The 18,019-nt window shown below is 44.7% G+C and overlaps 1 protein-coding gene across 3 annotated transcripts in view; it reads left to right on the plus strand.

Annotated features, from left to right (window-relative positions):
- LOC129837231 (mannosyl-oligosaccharide 1,2-alpha-mannosidase IC-like) overlaps nt 1-18,019 on the plus strand; it is a 210,754-nt gene that overhangs the window by 84,600 nt on the left and 108,135 nt on the right. For all 3 annotated transcript variants that reach the window (XM_055903228.1, XM_055903230.1, XM_055903229.1), the window contains exon 2: nt 14,029-14,125. In XM_055903228.1, coding sequence (XP_055759203.1) covers nt 14,029-14,125 — 97 coding nt within the window. The remainder of the gene's footprint in view (nt 1-14,028; nt 14,126-18,019) is intronic.

The following is an 18,019-nucleotide window of genomic DNA, read 5'->3' on the forward strand; positions in this document are numbered from 1 at the left end:
CAGGCAAACAGACCGAGAGAAGGAGAGACAGACAGGCAGGCATACTGACAGACAGGCAGGCATACTGACAGACAGGCAGGCCTACTGGCAGACAGACAGACGTTCCATTTTGATGACTTCCTAATTTTAGAATCAGTTCACCTTGCATTACCTTGATTTGGGAAGGCAATTAACAGCGTCCCGTTTCCTCACCCTCCACCCTCCCAGACATAAAACTGCTCTCCTTGCACTTCTCTCTCTCTCTCTTAAAACAAGACCTCTGCATTCCAGCATTCTCTGCAAATGTTTACCGTAAGCGGACAGAAACACCTGTGGATCCCCATGAAAAACACTCCTTTTGAAGTTATGGGTTGTTGGTGGATTGAGCTCTAATAAGCGTGGCCTCTCACTGTCATTATCCACAGAACACATGCCATGGGAACGTAAAGAGGAACCATATCCCCAGGCAGCACACTCAAATTGGCAATTTCTTGCTCACAAATTACTTTCCGCTCCCCCGTGCGTGTCCTTCTATCACCACTTTTTCCATCCCCTCCTCCTCTTCCCTCTCTCAAATAATACAAGTTTGGTATTGGTTTGTATTTATTTTCACGAGCACACCATTTTGGACCTCGTCCCCTTGATGTATGCTTTATAATTACGTTGCCGTAAGGGAGGGAGGTCTCAGAGCTGTAGTCAGGAAGATGGTTGAGGTGAGGGGTGGGGAGGGGAGGGGAGAAGAGAGGGTGGCGGTGGCCTTTTTGTGAACAGTGCTTGTTTCCCCCCGAGAACTTCAGAGAGCTAGCACTTGACTTCCACCCGACATCCACCTCTTCAAAGTTCATCAACTTCTCTTACAGCACTTATCGATTGGGCCAGCCCGGTGATCCGGAGAAAAGGAAAAGAGAAGCGAAAGTCGGACTAGTTCACTTTAGCTTTGTGCATTTGTCAACCTGCAACCTTACAGTCCCCAGTATGTAACTCCACTGAAGTTGTGGGAGAAATAAATGACTCACTTGAACCATGATATACTGTATTCTGAAGTGTCTTACCTTACCGACTACTACCGCACTGTCCTACTCCCTCGGCTTAGACAGAATCGAAAGGAAATATGTTGTGTTGATGCCTCTGCATATTAAATCCTATGAATCCGTATGTGGATTTTGAGATTCCAGTAGCATTTGTTTATGCAAATACAGTCATTTCAGGGAATGTACAGAAATTCTACCCTCACATATAGAATTTAGCCTCACTGGTCAACAGCCCCTTCCTTAGTGGTCCCCACTCACCCGTACACATACTGCTGCTCTCTGTGTCCCTTATCGCTGTCCATGACCACCAAGCCCTCTTGCAGCTTTGCTGTGCCTTCAGGGCTCTGGACATCCCTCCCTAGCCTTGCCCCCTTCTCTCCATCCCCATGCCCATTAGTGGCTGGTGGTCTGCCCACTCGGTCCACCAGCCTGGTGCCCATTGGGCAAGTTGACCATGTTCCTAGGCCCCTGTCCTGCCATCTCCCCAGCCTACCCTGTGCCTGCTCTTTGCCCACTCTGACTGGCACTGCGAGCCGTGCTCCTGCGGGCAGAGATAACTAAAGCATGCCAGAGGGCAAATATACGCCAATCACATCAAAGGGAAGATATAACAAACACCTCAATTACCAATTGGACTAAATATCATTACGCCTAGTCATTGTCTTTAATACAAGGACGTATTACTGAGCGACTATTGTTCATAAGCATGGCTGTTGTATATAGCGGAGCTCCATTGTGCCTCTCTCTCTTTCTCTCCTCATTGCTCCCCTATGAGGTCTAATGGGGGCATTTAAGCAGACCGAAACTCGGGTCAGCACCATCACTAGGGCCCAGGACCCCAAACCAGCCATTTAAATAGGCTGTTTGTGGCTATTTTACTCTCCCGGCGTGAGTCTTTCATGGAGTCTTCACGTCTGTAGACTCTGGAGGCCTCTAGGCACAGGCCATGCACACTCTCCTAATGATCCGATTGGAAGCAAAGTGGGTAAAGTTCTCTGCTGGAGAGACGAGCAGACGCAGGCCGGCAGGAGCAAACACATGCACGCACACAGAGTCTGGCGAACACGCACGCACGCACGCACGCACGCACGCACGCACGCACGCACACACACACACACACACACACACACACACACACACACACACACACACACACACACACACACACACACACACACACACACACACACACACACACACAGGTACACAGAGGAGAGTCACCTCATAGTCGATCTTGAATCCTCAAATTGCTCATTAGGCTGCTTTATCCTTTTTACATGGATAGGAATACAAGATGCAGTAATTTGATATAAACTAATAGATTCTCTACGATAGGTAGTCTTTATGCTTGTGTGTGTGTGTTTGAGAGAGAGACAGAGACAGAGACAGAATACTCAGTGGAGGGACTGATTTAATGGTGTTTCAAAGTGATTTCATATATATTTTTTTTTTATATTTGCAGAAATGTTCCACCCTGTTTATCATTAATAAGGTGAATAATAATATTTCAAAGTAAGTACTCTAGTTAGACGGAATTGGACGGTGAAAACCAAGGACCATGTACTTTTAATTAGTTGTGCTTGTAAGAGATGGCAAAATGTTTCCATGGCAAAAAACATCTATTATGTTCCAAGTAAACAATTTCTGTAAACATAGCATTACGGCCGAAGGAGACAGGGTGTTCAACATTCTGTATTGAATACATGTTCTCCATTGACACCATTTGACAAAGTAAATTATTTCCAAGCACGCTGTGCATTTCCCAGCATCCCTTTTGTCAGATGCAGAGCCATCTGAACCATTAGAATTTCAATAAATTTACCCAAACAAACCTTCCGTCACACTGTTTTTATTCCATTGAATATATACCTGTATAACTCAAACAAATCGCTCCCTCTAATTGCCATTAGGGCTGTGTTCAGTTGTTCAGTAGTCAAGTCAAGTGGAGCTAGCAGACAGCCATTATTTCTATGTGAACTAGCTGCTGTACAGCTCTCAGTATATGCTGCTGTCCCTTGTCGTGGTGCCTCCTTTATTTTCGGCTCGTGATAACCGTCCGCAGGTTTGTGCTGAGTTGGGTGGCTGAGTTAGACCCCTCCACTGGCCTTCAGGGTCCTGCTAAGGTAGGCTACTCAAGCTGCTCCATATAAATGTGTTTTTTACTGGGAGGAAATGGCTCCTCACTGATGTAGGAGCCAGTGGTAGTTGGTGTGGGGAGAAGGAGGGGAGAGGTACGCTGTGAAGAGGGGTGGAGCTGATGCATTCTCTGCCAGAGGTCCCCATCGGCTCCCCCTCTTCCTCCCCCTTTTCCTCCCCCTCTTCCTCCCCCTCCAGGTGATGACACAGCACCTCGTTAAGGCCTCCTGTCTGGAGCTGCCACGCCAGGGTGGAGGGGTGATTTATTACCAATGATCCTCCCTGCCCTTCTCAGATTAAAGAGACACTTCCCCGCTTGTGGCACAAACATAACAATTGCATTACACAGCGTGTCTGGAGGGAAGGCGGACAGCAACGAGGTCTTGGAGGCTATATGAATATTTATGGAGCCACCTTCTCATGTGGTATGTGGTGTGAAATTATATATTTTTTCTGAGGTTTTGTGGTCAACATTGAACGGTATAGTACTATTTGGTTGGGGACTGTTTAAAGTTGAAGTATTGTTGCTGGCTCTGAAAAAACTTGGCTGCGTTCACACAGGCATCCCAATTCTGATCTTTTTTCCACTAATTGGCCTTTGACCAATCACATCAGATCGTTTCACATCAGATCTTTTTCAGAGCTGATCTTGTTAGTCAAAAGATCAATTAGCCTGTGTAAACGCAGCCATAGAGACACACACACAGACACATGGGAGGGAAGGGATTTGCATAAACACCTACGTACACACCCCTACTGTATTTAGGCTAGTATTATAACTGCATACCTAGTACTGTATTTGAACAAAATTCAGAGTTATTCTGCATCCGTGTTTATTGAGGTGTGTGTGTGTGTGTGTGTGTGTGTGTGTGTGTGTGTGTGTGTGTGTGTGTGTGTGTGTGTGTGTGTGTGTGTGTGTGTGTGTGTGTGTGTGTGTGTGTGTGTGTGTGTGTGTGTGTGTGTGTGTGTGTATATACTGTATGTTTGTGCTTGCATGTGTCAGTAATAGTGTGATAAGACACATAAACAATACACACACACACACACACACACACACACACACACACACACACACACACATTGCTAGCGGCAAGAGACCGCAGCTGTCAGTAGGTGACAGAAAAACAAGAGTTTCTATGGACAAATTTAGGTATTTTTTTTATCCCTGTTCCGTTTGCTTCTGTTTAAGAAACATTTTTCAACAGAATCGGCGGAATTAATACACCCCTGATCACGCGTAAACGCAGTTCACTTTCATAGCAGTCACGTTGTATTCCTTCTCTCCTCTATGCACTCTCCCCCGCTCACCTTTTCCCTTCGTTTGTGGACTTCAATGCACAACACATCAGCTGTATGTGACCAGGCGAAAAAAACATTCTAATCCAAACCATGTCATAACCGCTAAACACAGCCTACATCTTTGTCCCCATATGAGCTAAATTAATGTCATAGTCAACATAGCTAATATAACTAATGTGTTAATAAACCCACTACAATCATGCGGTGACGTTACAGTGTACAGTCAGTAAGGAGGTACACCGGCAGGCCCCGGTGGCAATAAATTAATAAAACCAAAAGCGTACCTTGACTTGGAAGAGTTCCAGTGTTGTGTTGGCTAGTCATAGCCAGCTAGCTAACATTGCATCCCTCTGTTTGAGCAGGGTGTTTGAGTAGGGTAAACTCGCTAGCTGCATTTGCTAGCACTACAGTGCTAGCTAGCTGTAGCTTATGCTCTCAGTACTATATTAATTATCTGATCCTTTGATTGGGTGGACAACATGTCAGTTCATGCTGCAAGAGCTCGGATAGGTTGGAGGACGTCCTCAGGAAGGTGTCATAATAACTGTGTAAGTCTATATAAGTTTTAATACATTTTTGGTGACGTATAGTTTTCTCTCTCTGTCTCTCTGTCTCTGTGTTTCTGTGTCTCTGTCTGTCTGTCTAATCCACTGGAGGGCGTATTGCCCTGTGTGTGCTCAGTCTTCTACACTGTAGGGCCAGCTCTATAATTCTTAATGGTACTCTTTAGACCCAGTGGGACAGTTAGGATCCCGAGGGCCCCGTGGACATAGAGGTTAACACGCCATCTGTGCTGGGAGCCAGAGGAGGCCCCTGGCTTACACCTCGTTCAGTTTAAATACAATCCCTCTCTTAGTAGAAGTGTAATGTTTATATACATCATCTTGAATGCAGTTTCCTTGTCACTCACAATGTGTTGTAGGAGTTTGGAGGAATAGATTTTCCAGCTCTTACTCCTTCAAAGTAAGTTATTGGTGAGAGAGAACCGGAGAGAGAGAGGGACAAATAGTGTATGAGAGATAGAGAGAGAGAGATAAAACCATGGTAGAACCAGTATCAACCGTATAAAAAGAAAGAAAGATACACAGACAGACAGAGAGAGACTGATACCGCTGAAGTCAGGGTAGCTTGGCATTGGAGTCTTCAGAGATCAGAGTCCCTCTCATTGTGCACGGCCTTGTCGGGATTTGAATACTGTCTGTTCAGCACTTGAGTGTGATTAAAGCAAGTGACTTCTAAATGGCTGCCTTGCACACTGAGCTGTGATGGGTTGCTGTTTGTGTGTGTGTGTGTGTGTGTGTGTGTGTGTGTGTGTGTGTGTGTGTGTGTGTGTGTGTGTGTGTGTGTGTGTGTGTGTGTGTGTGTGTGTGTGTGTGTGTGTGTGTGTGTGTGTGTGTGTGTGTGTGTGTGTGTGTGTGTGTGTGTGTGTGTGAAGAAACACAATGAATCTCCATATTCCACACTCTTTGGTTTATCTATTTCAAGCTTCCAATAATGCACATGCACTGTTTTTTCCCCCATTCTCGCATTTTCCCTCCAAACGAGGATGTATGGCTAGAAGCCCGACATAGAAGATGGAAACATGTCAGAGTGGGGATTGATACATCTGGGGATTTTTCTCATCTCTTTTTTTGGGGGGAATAATGCAGCATTCCCGCTGGGAGCAGTGGGTGTCCAAATGAGATGGGATGAGAACTGTACCATTCTTACCGGGAGGGAGAGCGGATGCTGGTTTGATTGACAGCTTCGTAGGAGATGGAGGATTAAGACGTTAAGATTAAGACGATTGCCTGACTGACGCTGTCGTGTGTGTATCAGTGTAGAACAGGCTAGCACTTATTCATTCCTTTATTCGTCCCCTGAGAACCCACTTGTTACTTCTCATGTACTATGATGTGTTTATCGAACGTACATGTATCTAAAATGACTTATTATCACATAGCAAGTGTTATTATGAGATATGTGAGGTGGAAATGTATAACTGACAACCTTGATATCTCCTCCAGCAACATGCTCCAACCGACTGAGCATTCTGGACCGTATGTACTTGTACATGGACTGCACAGGCTCAAGCTCTCAGACCTTGGCCATTCACAGACCATTGCTTTCCATATCAAACAAGTCTACCCTGTTGCTGGGCAGAATGGTTTGAGGAAGGTATGGGGTAGACAGGAGAGCAGTGCAGGTTGGCAGTGCAGGTTGGCATCACGCTTCACTATAATTTTCACCTCAGATATTGGGCTTAATAGTGAAGGCAAAACCCCTCTTGAAGCAATAGACAATTGTAACTGCGTGGAGGTGAGGTGGGAGCTATTTTAGCCAGCACGGTGGAAGTGGTTAACCCACAGTACCCTTATTCTCTTCCATATGAAAAATGTCTTGTTCACTCTCTATTCTCTGTTATCAGGGATGTGAAAAATGGTGTCACTGTGAGTGTCCTTATTCAGCAATCAGCATGCATATACCTTGCATTTCCAGGAACATGATTTTTATGGAATGCAGTGCCATTAAAGGGTTGATAACCTTCAAAAGTGTGATCTGGAAAGCTTTCTGTCAGTTTCCTATGCTATATGAATAATATTCCCGATTCCTGTCTTTCTGTCAGCAATAGCAAGGGTGTTTACACGAGTGTACAGTACCTTCTGCTCTCTAACAAAGGCTCCTCTTCCCTCACTGACTCCTGGATGGCTGTTAGTTCAGTATTTCCCTCTTTAATCAGTCTATGCGTCGTCCCTCACTCCCGCCTTCCATCTTCTCTCTCTCACCTTACAGCTTTCACCCCGACGAAATACTGCCGGATGTACCATACTGTACGTTGTCCTTCCTTTCCTACAATCTTACCCTCTGCCAAAGAAGTAGTTTTACTTAGCCATCCTGCTAATTGATTTAGCCCACCCTCCATCTCCATCGTTCCATACATGCTAACTCTCTGTAGTTGGGTACTGAATGCCTGTCAAATGTCCTCCCTCATTCAGTCTTTGCGATGCGGAGGGATTTATAATTTAAGAGCAGGCACTTTGAAGGGTCTCACATAACCAGGGGAGGTATGGATTAAATATCATTGTGACGAGGGCCCTCACTGTGCTGGCTAAGCGGGAGATCTGCCATAGTTAGGCATCCGGAAAAGGCTCCAAAGCGTTGCGGCTTGCCAGTCTAAGCCCGGGCTTTCTCTCCATACCTCTTTTGGGTGGCAGACTACACATGTTGGTCCCTGCACAGCTTGTGATGCCATGTGTTCGATAACGTGTTTGTTACGCACCAGCTCAGTGATCCAATCCACGCTGGAAGCACCATTTGGGTTTCTAAGAGTTACAGTCAATGCAGTTGATACATTTCCAATGTGATGCACTGCTTCGCCAATCAAAAATAAAAGCTCTCTTTAGCCCAAATTTGCTTGATACAGTTGTCCTAATCCCTTTGTACGTAATGGGATGTAACCTCGCCAACAAAAATACATTTCCCTTTTTCAGGACCCTATCTTTAAAAGATCATTCGTAAAAATCCAAATAACTTCACAGATCTTCATTGTAAAGGTTTTAAACACTGTTTCCCATGCTTGTTCAATGACCCATAAACAATTAATGAACATGCACCTGTGGAACGGTCGTTTAGAGGCTAACAGCTTACAGACGGTAGGCAATTAAGGTCACAGTTATGAAAACTTAGGACACTAAAGAGGTCTTTCTACTGACTGAAAAACACTAAAAGAAAGATGCCCAGGGTCCCTGCTCATCTGCGTGAACGTGCCTTAGGCATGCTGCAAAGAGGCATGAGGCATGTAACAACACCTGCACAGGATCGATACATCCGAACATCACACCTGCGGGACAGGTACAGGATGGCAACAACAACTGCCCGAGTTACCCCAGGAACGCACAATCCCTCTATCAGTGCTCAGACTGTCCGCAATAGGCTGAGAGAGGCTGGACTGAGGGCTTGTAGGCCTGTTGTAAGGCAGGTCCTCACCAGACATCACCGGCAACAACGTCGCCTATGGGCACAAACCCACCGTTGCTGGACCAGACAGGACTGGCAAAAAGTGCTCTTCACTGACGAGTCGCGGTTTTGTCTCACCAGGAGTGATGGTCGGATTCACGTTTATCGACGAAGGAATGAGCGTTACACCGAGGCCTGTACTCTGGAGCGGGATCGATTTGGAGGTGGAGGGTCCGTCATGGTCTGGGGCGGTGTGTCACAGCATCATCGCACTGAGCTTGTTGTCATTGCATGCAATCTCAACACTGTGCGTTACAGGGAAGACATCCTCCTCCCTCATGTGGTACCCTTCCTGCAGGCTCATCCTGACATGACCCTTCAGCATCACAATCCCACCAGCCATACTGCTCGTTCTGTGTGTGATTTCCAGCAAGACAGGAATGTCAGTGTTCTGCCATGGCCAGCGAAGAGCCCGGATCTCAATCCCATTGAGCACGTCTGGTACCTGTTGGATCGGAGGGCGAGGGCTAGGACCATTCCTCCCAGAAATGTCAGGGAACTTGCAGGTGCCTTGGTGGAAGAGTGGGGTAACATCTCACAGCAAGAACTGGCAAATCTGGTGCAGTCCATGAGGAGGAGATGCACTGCAGTACTTAATGCAGCTTGTAGCCACACCAGATACTGACTGTTACTTTTGATTTTGACCCCCCCCCCTTGTTCAGGGACACATTGTTCCATTTCTGTTAGTCACATGTCTGTGGAACTTGTTCAGTTTATGTCACAGTTGTTGAATCTTGTTATGTTCATACAAATATTTACACATGTTAAGTTTGCTGAAAATAAACGCGGTTGACAGTGAGAGGACGTTTCTTTTTTTGCTCAGTTGATGTGAATATTTTGAGTAAAGCATTAGGAATGAATACATTTGGATACATTATCCAAAATCGGATAATATATGATGACTTCTATATATTGGATCCAGTAAAAAAAGTTTGCTGCTAAGCTGTGTGTTAAAACCCTGCTACAGGGGTACACAGGCTATGTTCAGAGCTGCTGTTGCGTGTCCATTCTAACACAACAGACCTGGTCTATATTAATGACCACCAGGCTCCCGATCCACTCCATATAGTACATGACCTTACAGGCTCTCTCAATACAAACGTTCAAGCTTGTTTTTCTGCTCGCATTATTTTGTACCGTGATGATTAATAATTCATAATAAGGATACGGTATGAATCACCTTGGAGAGTGCACAAACACATATGCTCCACTTTTACCAATAATGTGTGGGTGTCCGTACCTTCACAGTTTTTGTTTGTGCAAATAGGTGATTATTAAGAAGGTGGCAAATCGAGAGCTTGGGACTATACGTTTCTATCTACAATTGAGTTACTGACGTAACCTTGTTCTGGTCAATGTTCTCTACCTAAATAGTACTCTAAATACCCCCAATTCATGTTGTTAAGTCTAAAAGAATACACCATTCAAACCAATGAGGGTTCGGAACTTTAAAGCCAATTATCTCAGAATCTTCCTTTTGCAGATGGAACCTTGTAGTCACAAGCTCTCGAAATGGTGTCTCTGCAGCCGCAACAGCACAGCAAACTGTTGATTGGTGCGTACTGGAACAAACTGAAGAGAAGGTGTATATAGTCTTTGGGACTGAGGCTGTCCTAATATGGACACCATATCTTTTTGCCTTAAGGACATTCGGTGCCAGTTCTATCCGTTGCCCAGCCTTAGTTCAGGAAAAACCATAGGGTTAAAGGTCCTGTTGTCACCTTCTCTTCATGTGCCCTGCTCCATTACAGAAGCCCTTTTTCTTCCCAGCATGCCATGCTGTCTGTCCAGAGCTGAGTAAAGACAGGCCAGTGTGTCCCCTGCTGAGAAACCGTGCTGAGCTGATAGGCTGAAGAGAACCAGCAGCCAGTTATTAATGGCTGCCCTTTATTTTCATCTGGTCCAGGGGTAGTGGTTTACACACTAGGGGCTCGTGGTATTTCCTGCTGGCCAATATTCTGCGCTTTTAACCCTTTACAGAGGAGAGGGTAGTTGTGACCTAGAGTATGGTATCCATTTTAGGCCACCCTCAGCCTCAAGCCTCACCCTTTTTGTGTCAATCGTCAACCCCCCTTTGAGGCTGATGGTGTCCTAAAATGTACTCCATACCAGGCTTGGCATGTCCATGGTGTATTTGTGGCGTTTGCTGCTCATCTACAGCTAGCTGCTTATTTACAGCTGATTTTAATTAGAAAACCTAAAGTCTTTCAGAGCCTTTCGTCAAATGATCAGACAGTGAGTTTTCTCATTAATGTAAGGAAAACAAATGTCTCTGTAATGATTTTCTTTGCTCATCATTTTGTTGTATTTGCTACGATCAAAACCGGTGATACTGCATCTTTCCCAGGAGATTTTGATAAATCTGTTTGGTGGTAGCATATTCACTGAAGCGCTCTAAGCCATCTTGTTTTTCATGTCGGCGTGTTGTCGTGCGAAAATCCTCGAGAGTCGGGTTGGAAAGCATTGACTTCCGACCTCAGGGAATGGAATTGGCAAATTGCATCCTGATAAATGTGTGATTCATTTTAATCACTGGCTGCTATTGAACTGCTTTGCCCAACAACCAGCCAATTAATGAGCCAAAGAGCAGTTACGACAGGCGCCATATGTCTAACGTATTTACCCCTGGCAACAGTTTGCCCCCATCCATTTGCTCTCCTAGAAAGGTTGCCTGGGTGGAAGCGTACTAGGGCTGTAGTGGGTGCTATCGATTGGTGTGGTCTCTGATTGTGCGTGCGCGTGTGTGTGTGTGCGCTGCCGCTGTGATCCTGGCGGTCTCTGACCCTGGTCATCTCACGCCGCCCTACTGATCACAACAATGTCAGCGGATATAATTATACAGGCCGGTGTCCTCCTCTACGCTGGTGTGGAACCATCAGTAATTATCTCTATGTTGTATCTACAGTCTGTGTGGAACATCACATCCAGCTGGCTGCTAGAGCCACTGGGGGAATAGTGCGGAGTAGGAGTTAGGTAGGAGGCTTTGAGTGATGCCTGTACGTTCCAGTAAACAAGCCGAACGCTCTCTAATCTTGCTGCGTTAACTAGAAATATATTTGATACGAGGATTCAGCACCCTACTACTTTTGAGGAATTATCTGAGTGAACACGTTATCTATTATTCTGTATATTAGACCATTTCTGTGTAGATTACTATGCCACTGGACCTGAATATTAAAAGGGAAATTATATCAGAAAACACAGTATCTGGCAAGTTTGTATTATTCTGGGATATTTCCTGCTGCCGTTTCTCATTCTGTACAGATTGCATTTTGCGATCTCTACACACTCAGTTAATTTGTGCTTTAACTGCAGAGCTTCCCCAGTCCAGATACGGTGAACACAGAGTTCAAACGTTTACAAAACCCCAGCATTTATGTCAAGGTCATTTTTTCCATTCAACTTTCTATCCCTGGGGAGTAGAGCAAATCTAGCGTTTAGAAAACGTGTATTTCAACTGAAACCTGAATCCTTTGCTCGAAGGAAAAGTATTTTGTCTGGTTTTGTAAACTTTAGTGTCCTCTCTTGGACCCAACACCTATGCTAGTCTTTCTGGCCCTGCCTGAAGAGTTATTGCCGAGCAAACAAATTTGCACCATCAATATCCTTGATGCTAATCCCCAAATCATGTCTCAAGCTAGTTCTTTACTTTCACTGGATGCGGTCCTGCATAAATTATTGGCGTTAATATTGGCATATCTCTAGGCGAGAAAGCTTCTTTTGAAACGATGCCCGCTCAAAATGGCTTGGACGACTACTCTGCAAAGGCTCAACAATGACACTGAGTGTCCACCTGTGGTGACTGTCGCATCCCTGTGTGTGTGGATGGGTGAGCAAGCGTTTGTATACGTGTGTGTGTGTAAACCTGCATTAGGCCACCAAGCAGGATGTTGTTGTTTCTGCCCGACCTGCACTGATGTAAGCCGAGCTGACTCCATTACTGCTCGAACTCACCAGCCCAGGTAGCACCAGCTCGGCTCTCAGCCTTTCTTGAACCTTGACCCCTTTTGTCACCAGTTGCTAGTGCTTTTAGATCTAAAGATCTGTCTTCCCTCTCTGTTACGGAGGCTTTAGCTGTTATACGTGAGAACACTCTCTCATAGACTAATTTGCGCACCGAATTTGAGAGAAATAAGCTTTTTGTGCACATGAAACATTTCGGAGATCTTTTATTTCAGCTCATGAAACATGGCACCAAGGCTTTACATGTTGCGGTTTATATTTTGGTTCAGTATATGTTGCATGTGTGTCTTGGGCTTAGATGGATGCTGCTAGCCTGTTCTCAATTAACCTCTGGAGACTACCACAGACTCATTCAGTGTTCACGATATAAATCACATCATATTACCACTCCGCCTCTGAAAAAAGACTATTCCTGGTCTGTCAGTCAACCAAATCAAATTCTGACATGCTAGGGTGGTGTGGTGGTTAGCTAATTTCCTCGGTGGGAGATTTACAGGAAGTAGGAATTCTGCTTTTGTTTCAATATTTACATTTATAGCAGTGGGCTCAAGTGTTCCTTTTGTGTTTTTATGATTGATTCATATTCACAAGATCATACGCTACTAATATTCTTATCCTCATTGATAGTACAATATGTTTCACGGCAGAAAAAAAGCTTTGACAGACGTCCAGGGGATTGTACTGGAGGTCTGCAACATAGTTTCCAGAATGTCCTGCAAAGTTACAAGCTCAGCCACACAGAGCGCGAACTTGCATAGCCTTTACTCAACATCGAAACAAAATGTACATATTAACGAATCAACTCTCTTAAGTTCATCGCCTCCTCGAGAAGAGAAAACGAACAAGAACATCGCCTGAGACACTGCCTCGGCTGCTGTCAGTGTCTGCCTAGTCATAAAGTTATGCATTCATTTGATGCATGGGCTCTTCCAGCCATCATCATTAAATTGGGCTCCTGAGTGGCGCAGCAGTCTAAGTCACTGCATCTCAGTGCAAGAGGCAGCATTTTAGTCCCTGGTTCGAATCCAGGCTGAATCACATCCGGCTGTGATTGGGAGTCCCGTAGGGTGGCGCACAATTGGCCCAGCGTCGTCCGGGTTTGGCCGGGGTAGTAAATAAGAATTTTGTAAATAAGAATTTGTTCTTCACTGGCTTGCCTAGTTCAATAAATAAACAGCTCCACCTTTTTTGTTCTGTAGATACCATTCTACCCTAAACCCTTCATTTTACACTGCCTAAAATGCAGAAAACCTGGTTAATTTTGTTGTTGGCATAACACAATTAAATCACTTTGACCATATCAGTCAGTGGGAAAAAACATGATTATTTTTAATTGAGGAGATCTTGGAAGGTTTTTGGAAGGAGAATGGCGATCCACCTTGTTTTTAATTTGATTTAACAGGGTTAGTTGGGCGTATTGTCAATGGCATTGCTTACCTGTGTGGTTTGTGTGTGATAATTGCATGCCTGTCTTAAATCCACAGCAAAACAATAATCCCTCATTGACATTGCTGCAGGCCACCATTCCAGTTTAATTAAGGCTGTTGTTGTGAATCAGGTGGTTTGCCATCAGTTTAGTGACTGACCTGTGTTCTTAACCCCGTCACCTGTATTTGTGTTTCAGATGATGAAGTTTGCCTGGGACAACTACAAGAGCTTCGCCTGGGGCAAGAACGAGCTACGGCCCCTGACCAGGAATGGCCACATTGGGAACATGTTTGGTGAGTGGTGTTTTGTGGCCCCAGGCTAAAAGGCCCCCACAGGTTACTGGGGAGCTGCTCGCGAAGGACTTACAGTCTTTGTCAAAAACAGTCATGTACACACAAATGGTCAGCAGTCATGGACACACAATTGTCTGTGGGTCTTAGTCGACCTCTAGGTCAAAGAGTTTTCATTCATGCTAATCGCTCATAGAAGAGAATGCTCTCATTGTGGAAGGTATCTTTCGCTCGTGAACATTTTAGAGGCATGCAAGTTGAGGATCCCCTGGCTACCATTATTTAAACATCTTTGTTGTGTTGCATATGGATGAACTGAAGTTGGGAAAGTCTTGCTATAGGCTTCCTGACAAGCAGTGCATGTTATGTGCATTTCCCACCTGTCGGTGTATATGAACCCACCTGTCAGAATGGTTCTTTCCGGGTCCATCGGACTGTGACCTGCCCCGGCAGCCTCTACACCACGTTGTCATTGTGTGGGCATTAATCGGACATGGTACCAGAAGATTCCTCAGGTCCCTAATGACACGCATACGCACAAACACACACACACATCTGAGCCACAGGATATCCGGTGATAAAGCTCTTAAATAAAAGTGGGATCATCTTTTAATGAGGATTGGGTTGGTGGGCCTTTGTCTGTCTGACACGCCTGACTTCCTCCACATCCTGTCTACTGGGATTGTGGAGTATTGAGGCCATTATGTGAGACAATGCTCACCTTTCTCTCAGAGGTTTGATGGCATCTCTTCTCTGTCTATCATCATGTAGTAGTAATACGATAATGTCTCTTCCCGAATAGAAAATACATGTAAATGTGAATTGTACTGTAGTATTCATGTAAATGTCATGCATTATGCAAGTAGGGTGATAACTCAGCCTTCTCTCTTCCCCATGTGTTGGAATTAAGACCCACAAAAGAGACCTTATCCAACCTCTGCATGATGTCTGGTTGTATTTCATAGCCCTACAGATGTTGGATTTTAATTTGATCAGTCTGGAGAACTTTCCTGCAATGCAGGACATTTAAAACATGTAGTGTATTGGAGGTTTTAGAAAGGCTTCTAAAGTTTGACATTTCCGTTTAGAAAGTTTAGACTTGATTTTCCCTTACGAGAAATGTATCAACCCCTGCCAAAATGTTCATTAATCATAATCCACATAATCATTCCCAATTTCTTTTTGTTGCACGATTATTTTCCTCCAGTAGCAAACTGGCTCAACTTAAGATCTTCCGTCTGTAAGTATCCATCTGTGTAGGGGTTATCATTATGATCATTCTGGTAAGGAACCCTTATGGTAGCTGCCTGAAAGATCCTTTAAAGAAACATCTGTACATATGATTTTACAGCAGCTGTGTAAACCTACTGTAACACATGGGAAGATCGTACATCTTCTAAATAGTATTGACATTTTTGCTCTACGTAATTACACAGTACCACTAAGGTACCATTATGCAGTGAAATGTAGAAATAACACAGACAGCTGCTATTAGAGGTTAGAGGTCACCAAACTCCTACTGGTGTTTATCTTTTAATTGCTCCCTTTATCTGAGTAACGTAATTAGCCTCTGTGAAATAACTATCCCCCTATATGGATCAGCCAGATATTCGCAGAGAAGATAGCTGTGGAAATCAGTAACCAGTCAATTCGTCTCTCAAAATTGTCTCTATTCTTTCAAATCTCTGGGAAAAGAGATCGGCTTACTACTTCAACCCAATATCGCTAATCCCACTAAGCAAATTAACTTCCATTCCGTTGGAAATCTGACATGGTTTTCTCTCTCCACGCTCAGTTTGCTAATACTGAGGAACATGTGGGAAGGGAAGAGAGCCGAGAGGTTGTGCTGTGGGTGACTGTCACACTGTGCTGGAGGAGTGCTATGTTGAAGGAAGCCAGGTGTGAAATTGGATGCTGTGTTCTTTAATTTAATCCAATGAGTAAACAGAGATGGGGTGAGATTGGATCCTCGGTTAGCCTACTTGTCGCAAGCATGTTATAAATATGCTGAAAGTCACTGGAACGTCCCTCCTGCTCTCTCTCACTCCAGACTCAGTCAAAGCCCCTGAACGAGAGGTAGAAGACATCTGCCGCTGCCTCTCTTCTCTCGCCATCCTCTTTCTCTGCATCCTCCTATTTCGTTCTCTCTTTTCCTTCTCTCTTTGTGAGTCATGGTTTAAGACGTCACGCTTTCCCCTCTTTGCCCACGGAAAGGTTGTAGGGCTGCTGGACAACTACACAGAGAGACTACTGAGGCATTTACTTCAAAATATGAAATGCAAGTTCATTCTCACATTGTTTTCACGAGTAATGGCACAGTAGAACTCTAGAGTAGGTGCTGAAGGCTCTTGTGTTTATGTGTGGGAGTGAACTTCACGTGGGAGTTTACAGAACATTGATTTGTTCTGACCAACTACACCTCATTTGCAACTTTTTAAAAGCATTTAATCATTATAATTCCACATTAACATTCTTTCCAAGACCCACACATATTTGCTATAACTTTCAGAATTATAAGTGGGTAACACTTTACACAAAGTGGCCTATGACAGGAACAAGGTGAGAACAATTCATACCACTCACATTTGTTATGATCATTATACACTTGTAGGTACAATTTGATGTTGTTCCAATGCTCATTTTGAAATATAGGGAAGGATAAGTGGCAGCATAATCTCTAACTCCTAGTTGTATCATAGGTTGCTCTGATGTATAAAAAAAAAAGTAAAGTTGAATCATGAATGTGATATATCACATTGTTGAATGCTGAAGCAGTTGTCGTAGGTGGACGAGCTTAAAGCACTGTTTACTTAGACCTGCTGATTAATCCTTAAGAGCCTATTGGCTCTTCTGGGAAGGCTTGCCACTAGATGTTGGAACTTTGTTGCAGGGACTTGCTTCCATTCAGCCACAAGAGCATTAGTGGTGTAGGGCACTGGTGTTGGGTGATTAGACCTGGCTCGCAGCCGGCGTTCCAATTCATCTCAAAGGTGTTCGATGGGGTTGAGGATAGGGCTCTGTGCAGGCCAGTCAAGTTCTTCCACACCTATCTCGACAAACTATTTCTGTATGGATCTATATTTGTGCACAGGGGCATTGTCGTGCTGAAACAGGAAAGGGCCTTCCCCAAACTGTTGCCACAAAGTAGCACAGAATCGTCTAGAATGTCATTGTATGCTGTAGCGTTAAGATTTCCCTTCACTGGAACTAACGGGCCTAGCCCGACCATGAATAACAGCCCCAAACCATTATTCCTTCTCCACCAAACTTCACAGTTGGCACTATGCATTGACGCAGGTAGCGTTCTCCTGGCACCTGCCAAACTCAGATTTGTCTGTTGAGCTGCCAGATGGTGAAGCAGGATTCATCGGTCCAGAGAACGCGTTTCCACTGCTCCAAAGTCCAATGGCGGCAAGCTTTACACCCCTCCAGCCGACGCTTGGCATTGTGTATGGTGATCTTAGGCTTGTGTGCAGCCATGGAAACCCATTTCATGAAGCTCCCGACAAAAGATGTTATACTCCTGTCAGCAATGGGTGTGGCTGAAATAGACAAATTCACACATTTGAAGGGCTGTCCACAGTCTTTTGTATGTATAGTGTATCTGTTTTGCATGGGCTGCAGCTACATCCACCACATCTGCCTATGTTGTCCTTCCGCATCTGCGGTGGAATGTGGAAGAGCTACAGCTCTATTTGTTAGACCAGGTCTTCTCACGAAAACGTCTCTAGCGGCCAAACGGTTTGGCCTACAAAACTAATCTGACCACTCTATGGAAAGATAAGACCCTCACCAACACGATGGTGTTATCCATGGTATGGCCATATAAAAACATTTTCTTATGTTAGCTTAGTGCAACCCCCCCCCCCCCCCCCAACGGCTTAGACTTTTAGAGGT

Source organism: Salvelinus fontinalis, chromosome 38 (assembly GCF_029448725.1).
Source record: "Salvelinus fontinalis isolate EN_2023a chromosome 38, ASM2944872v1, whole genome shotgun sequence".
NCBI lineage: Eukaryota > Metazoa > Chordata > Actinopteri > Salmoniformes > Salmonidae > Salvelinus > Salvelinus fontinalis.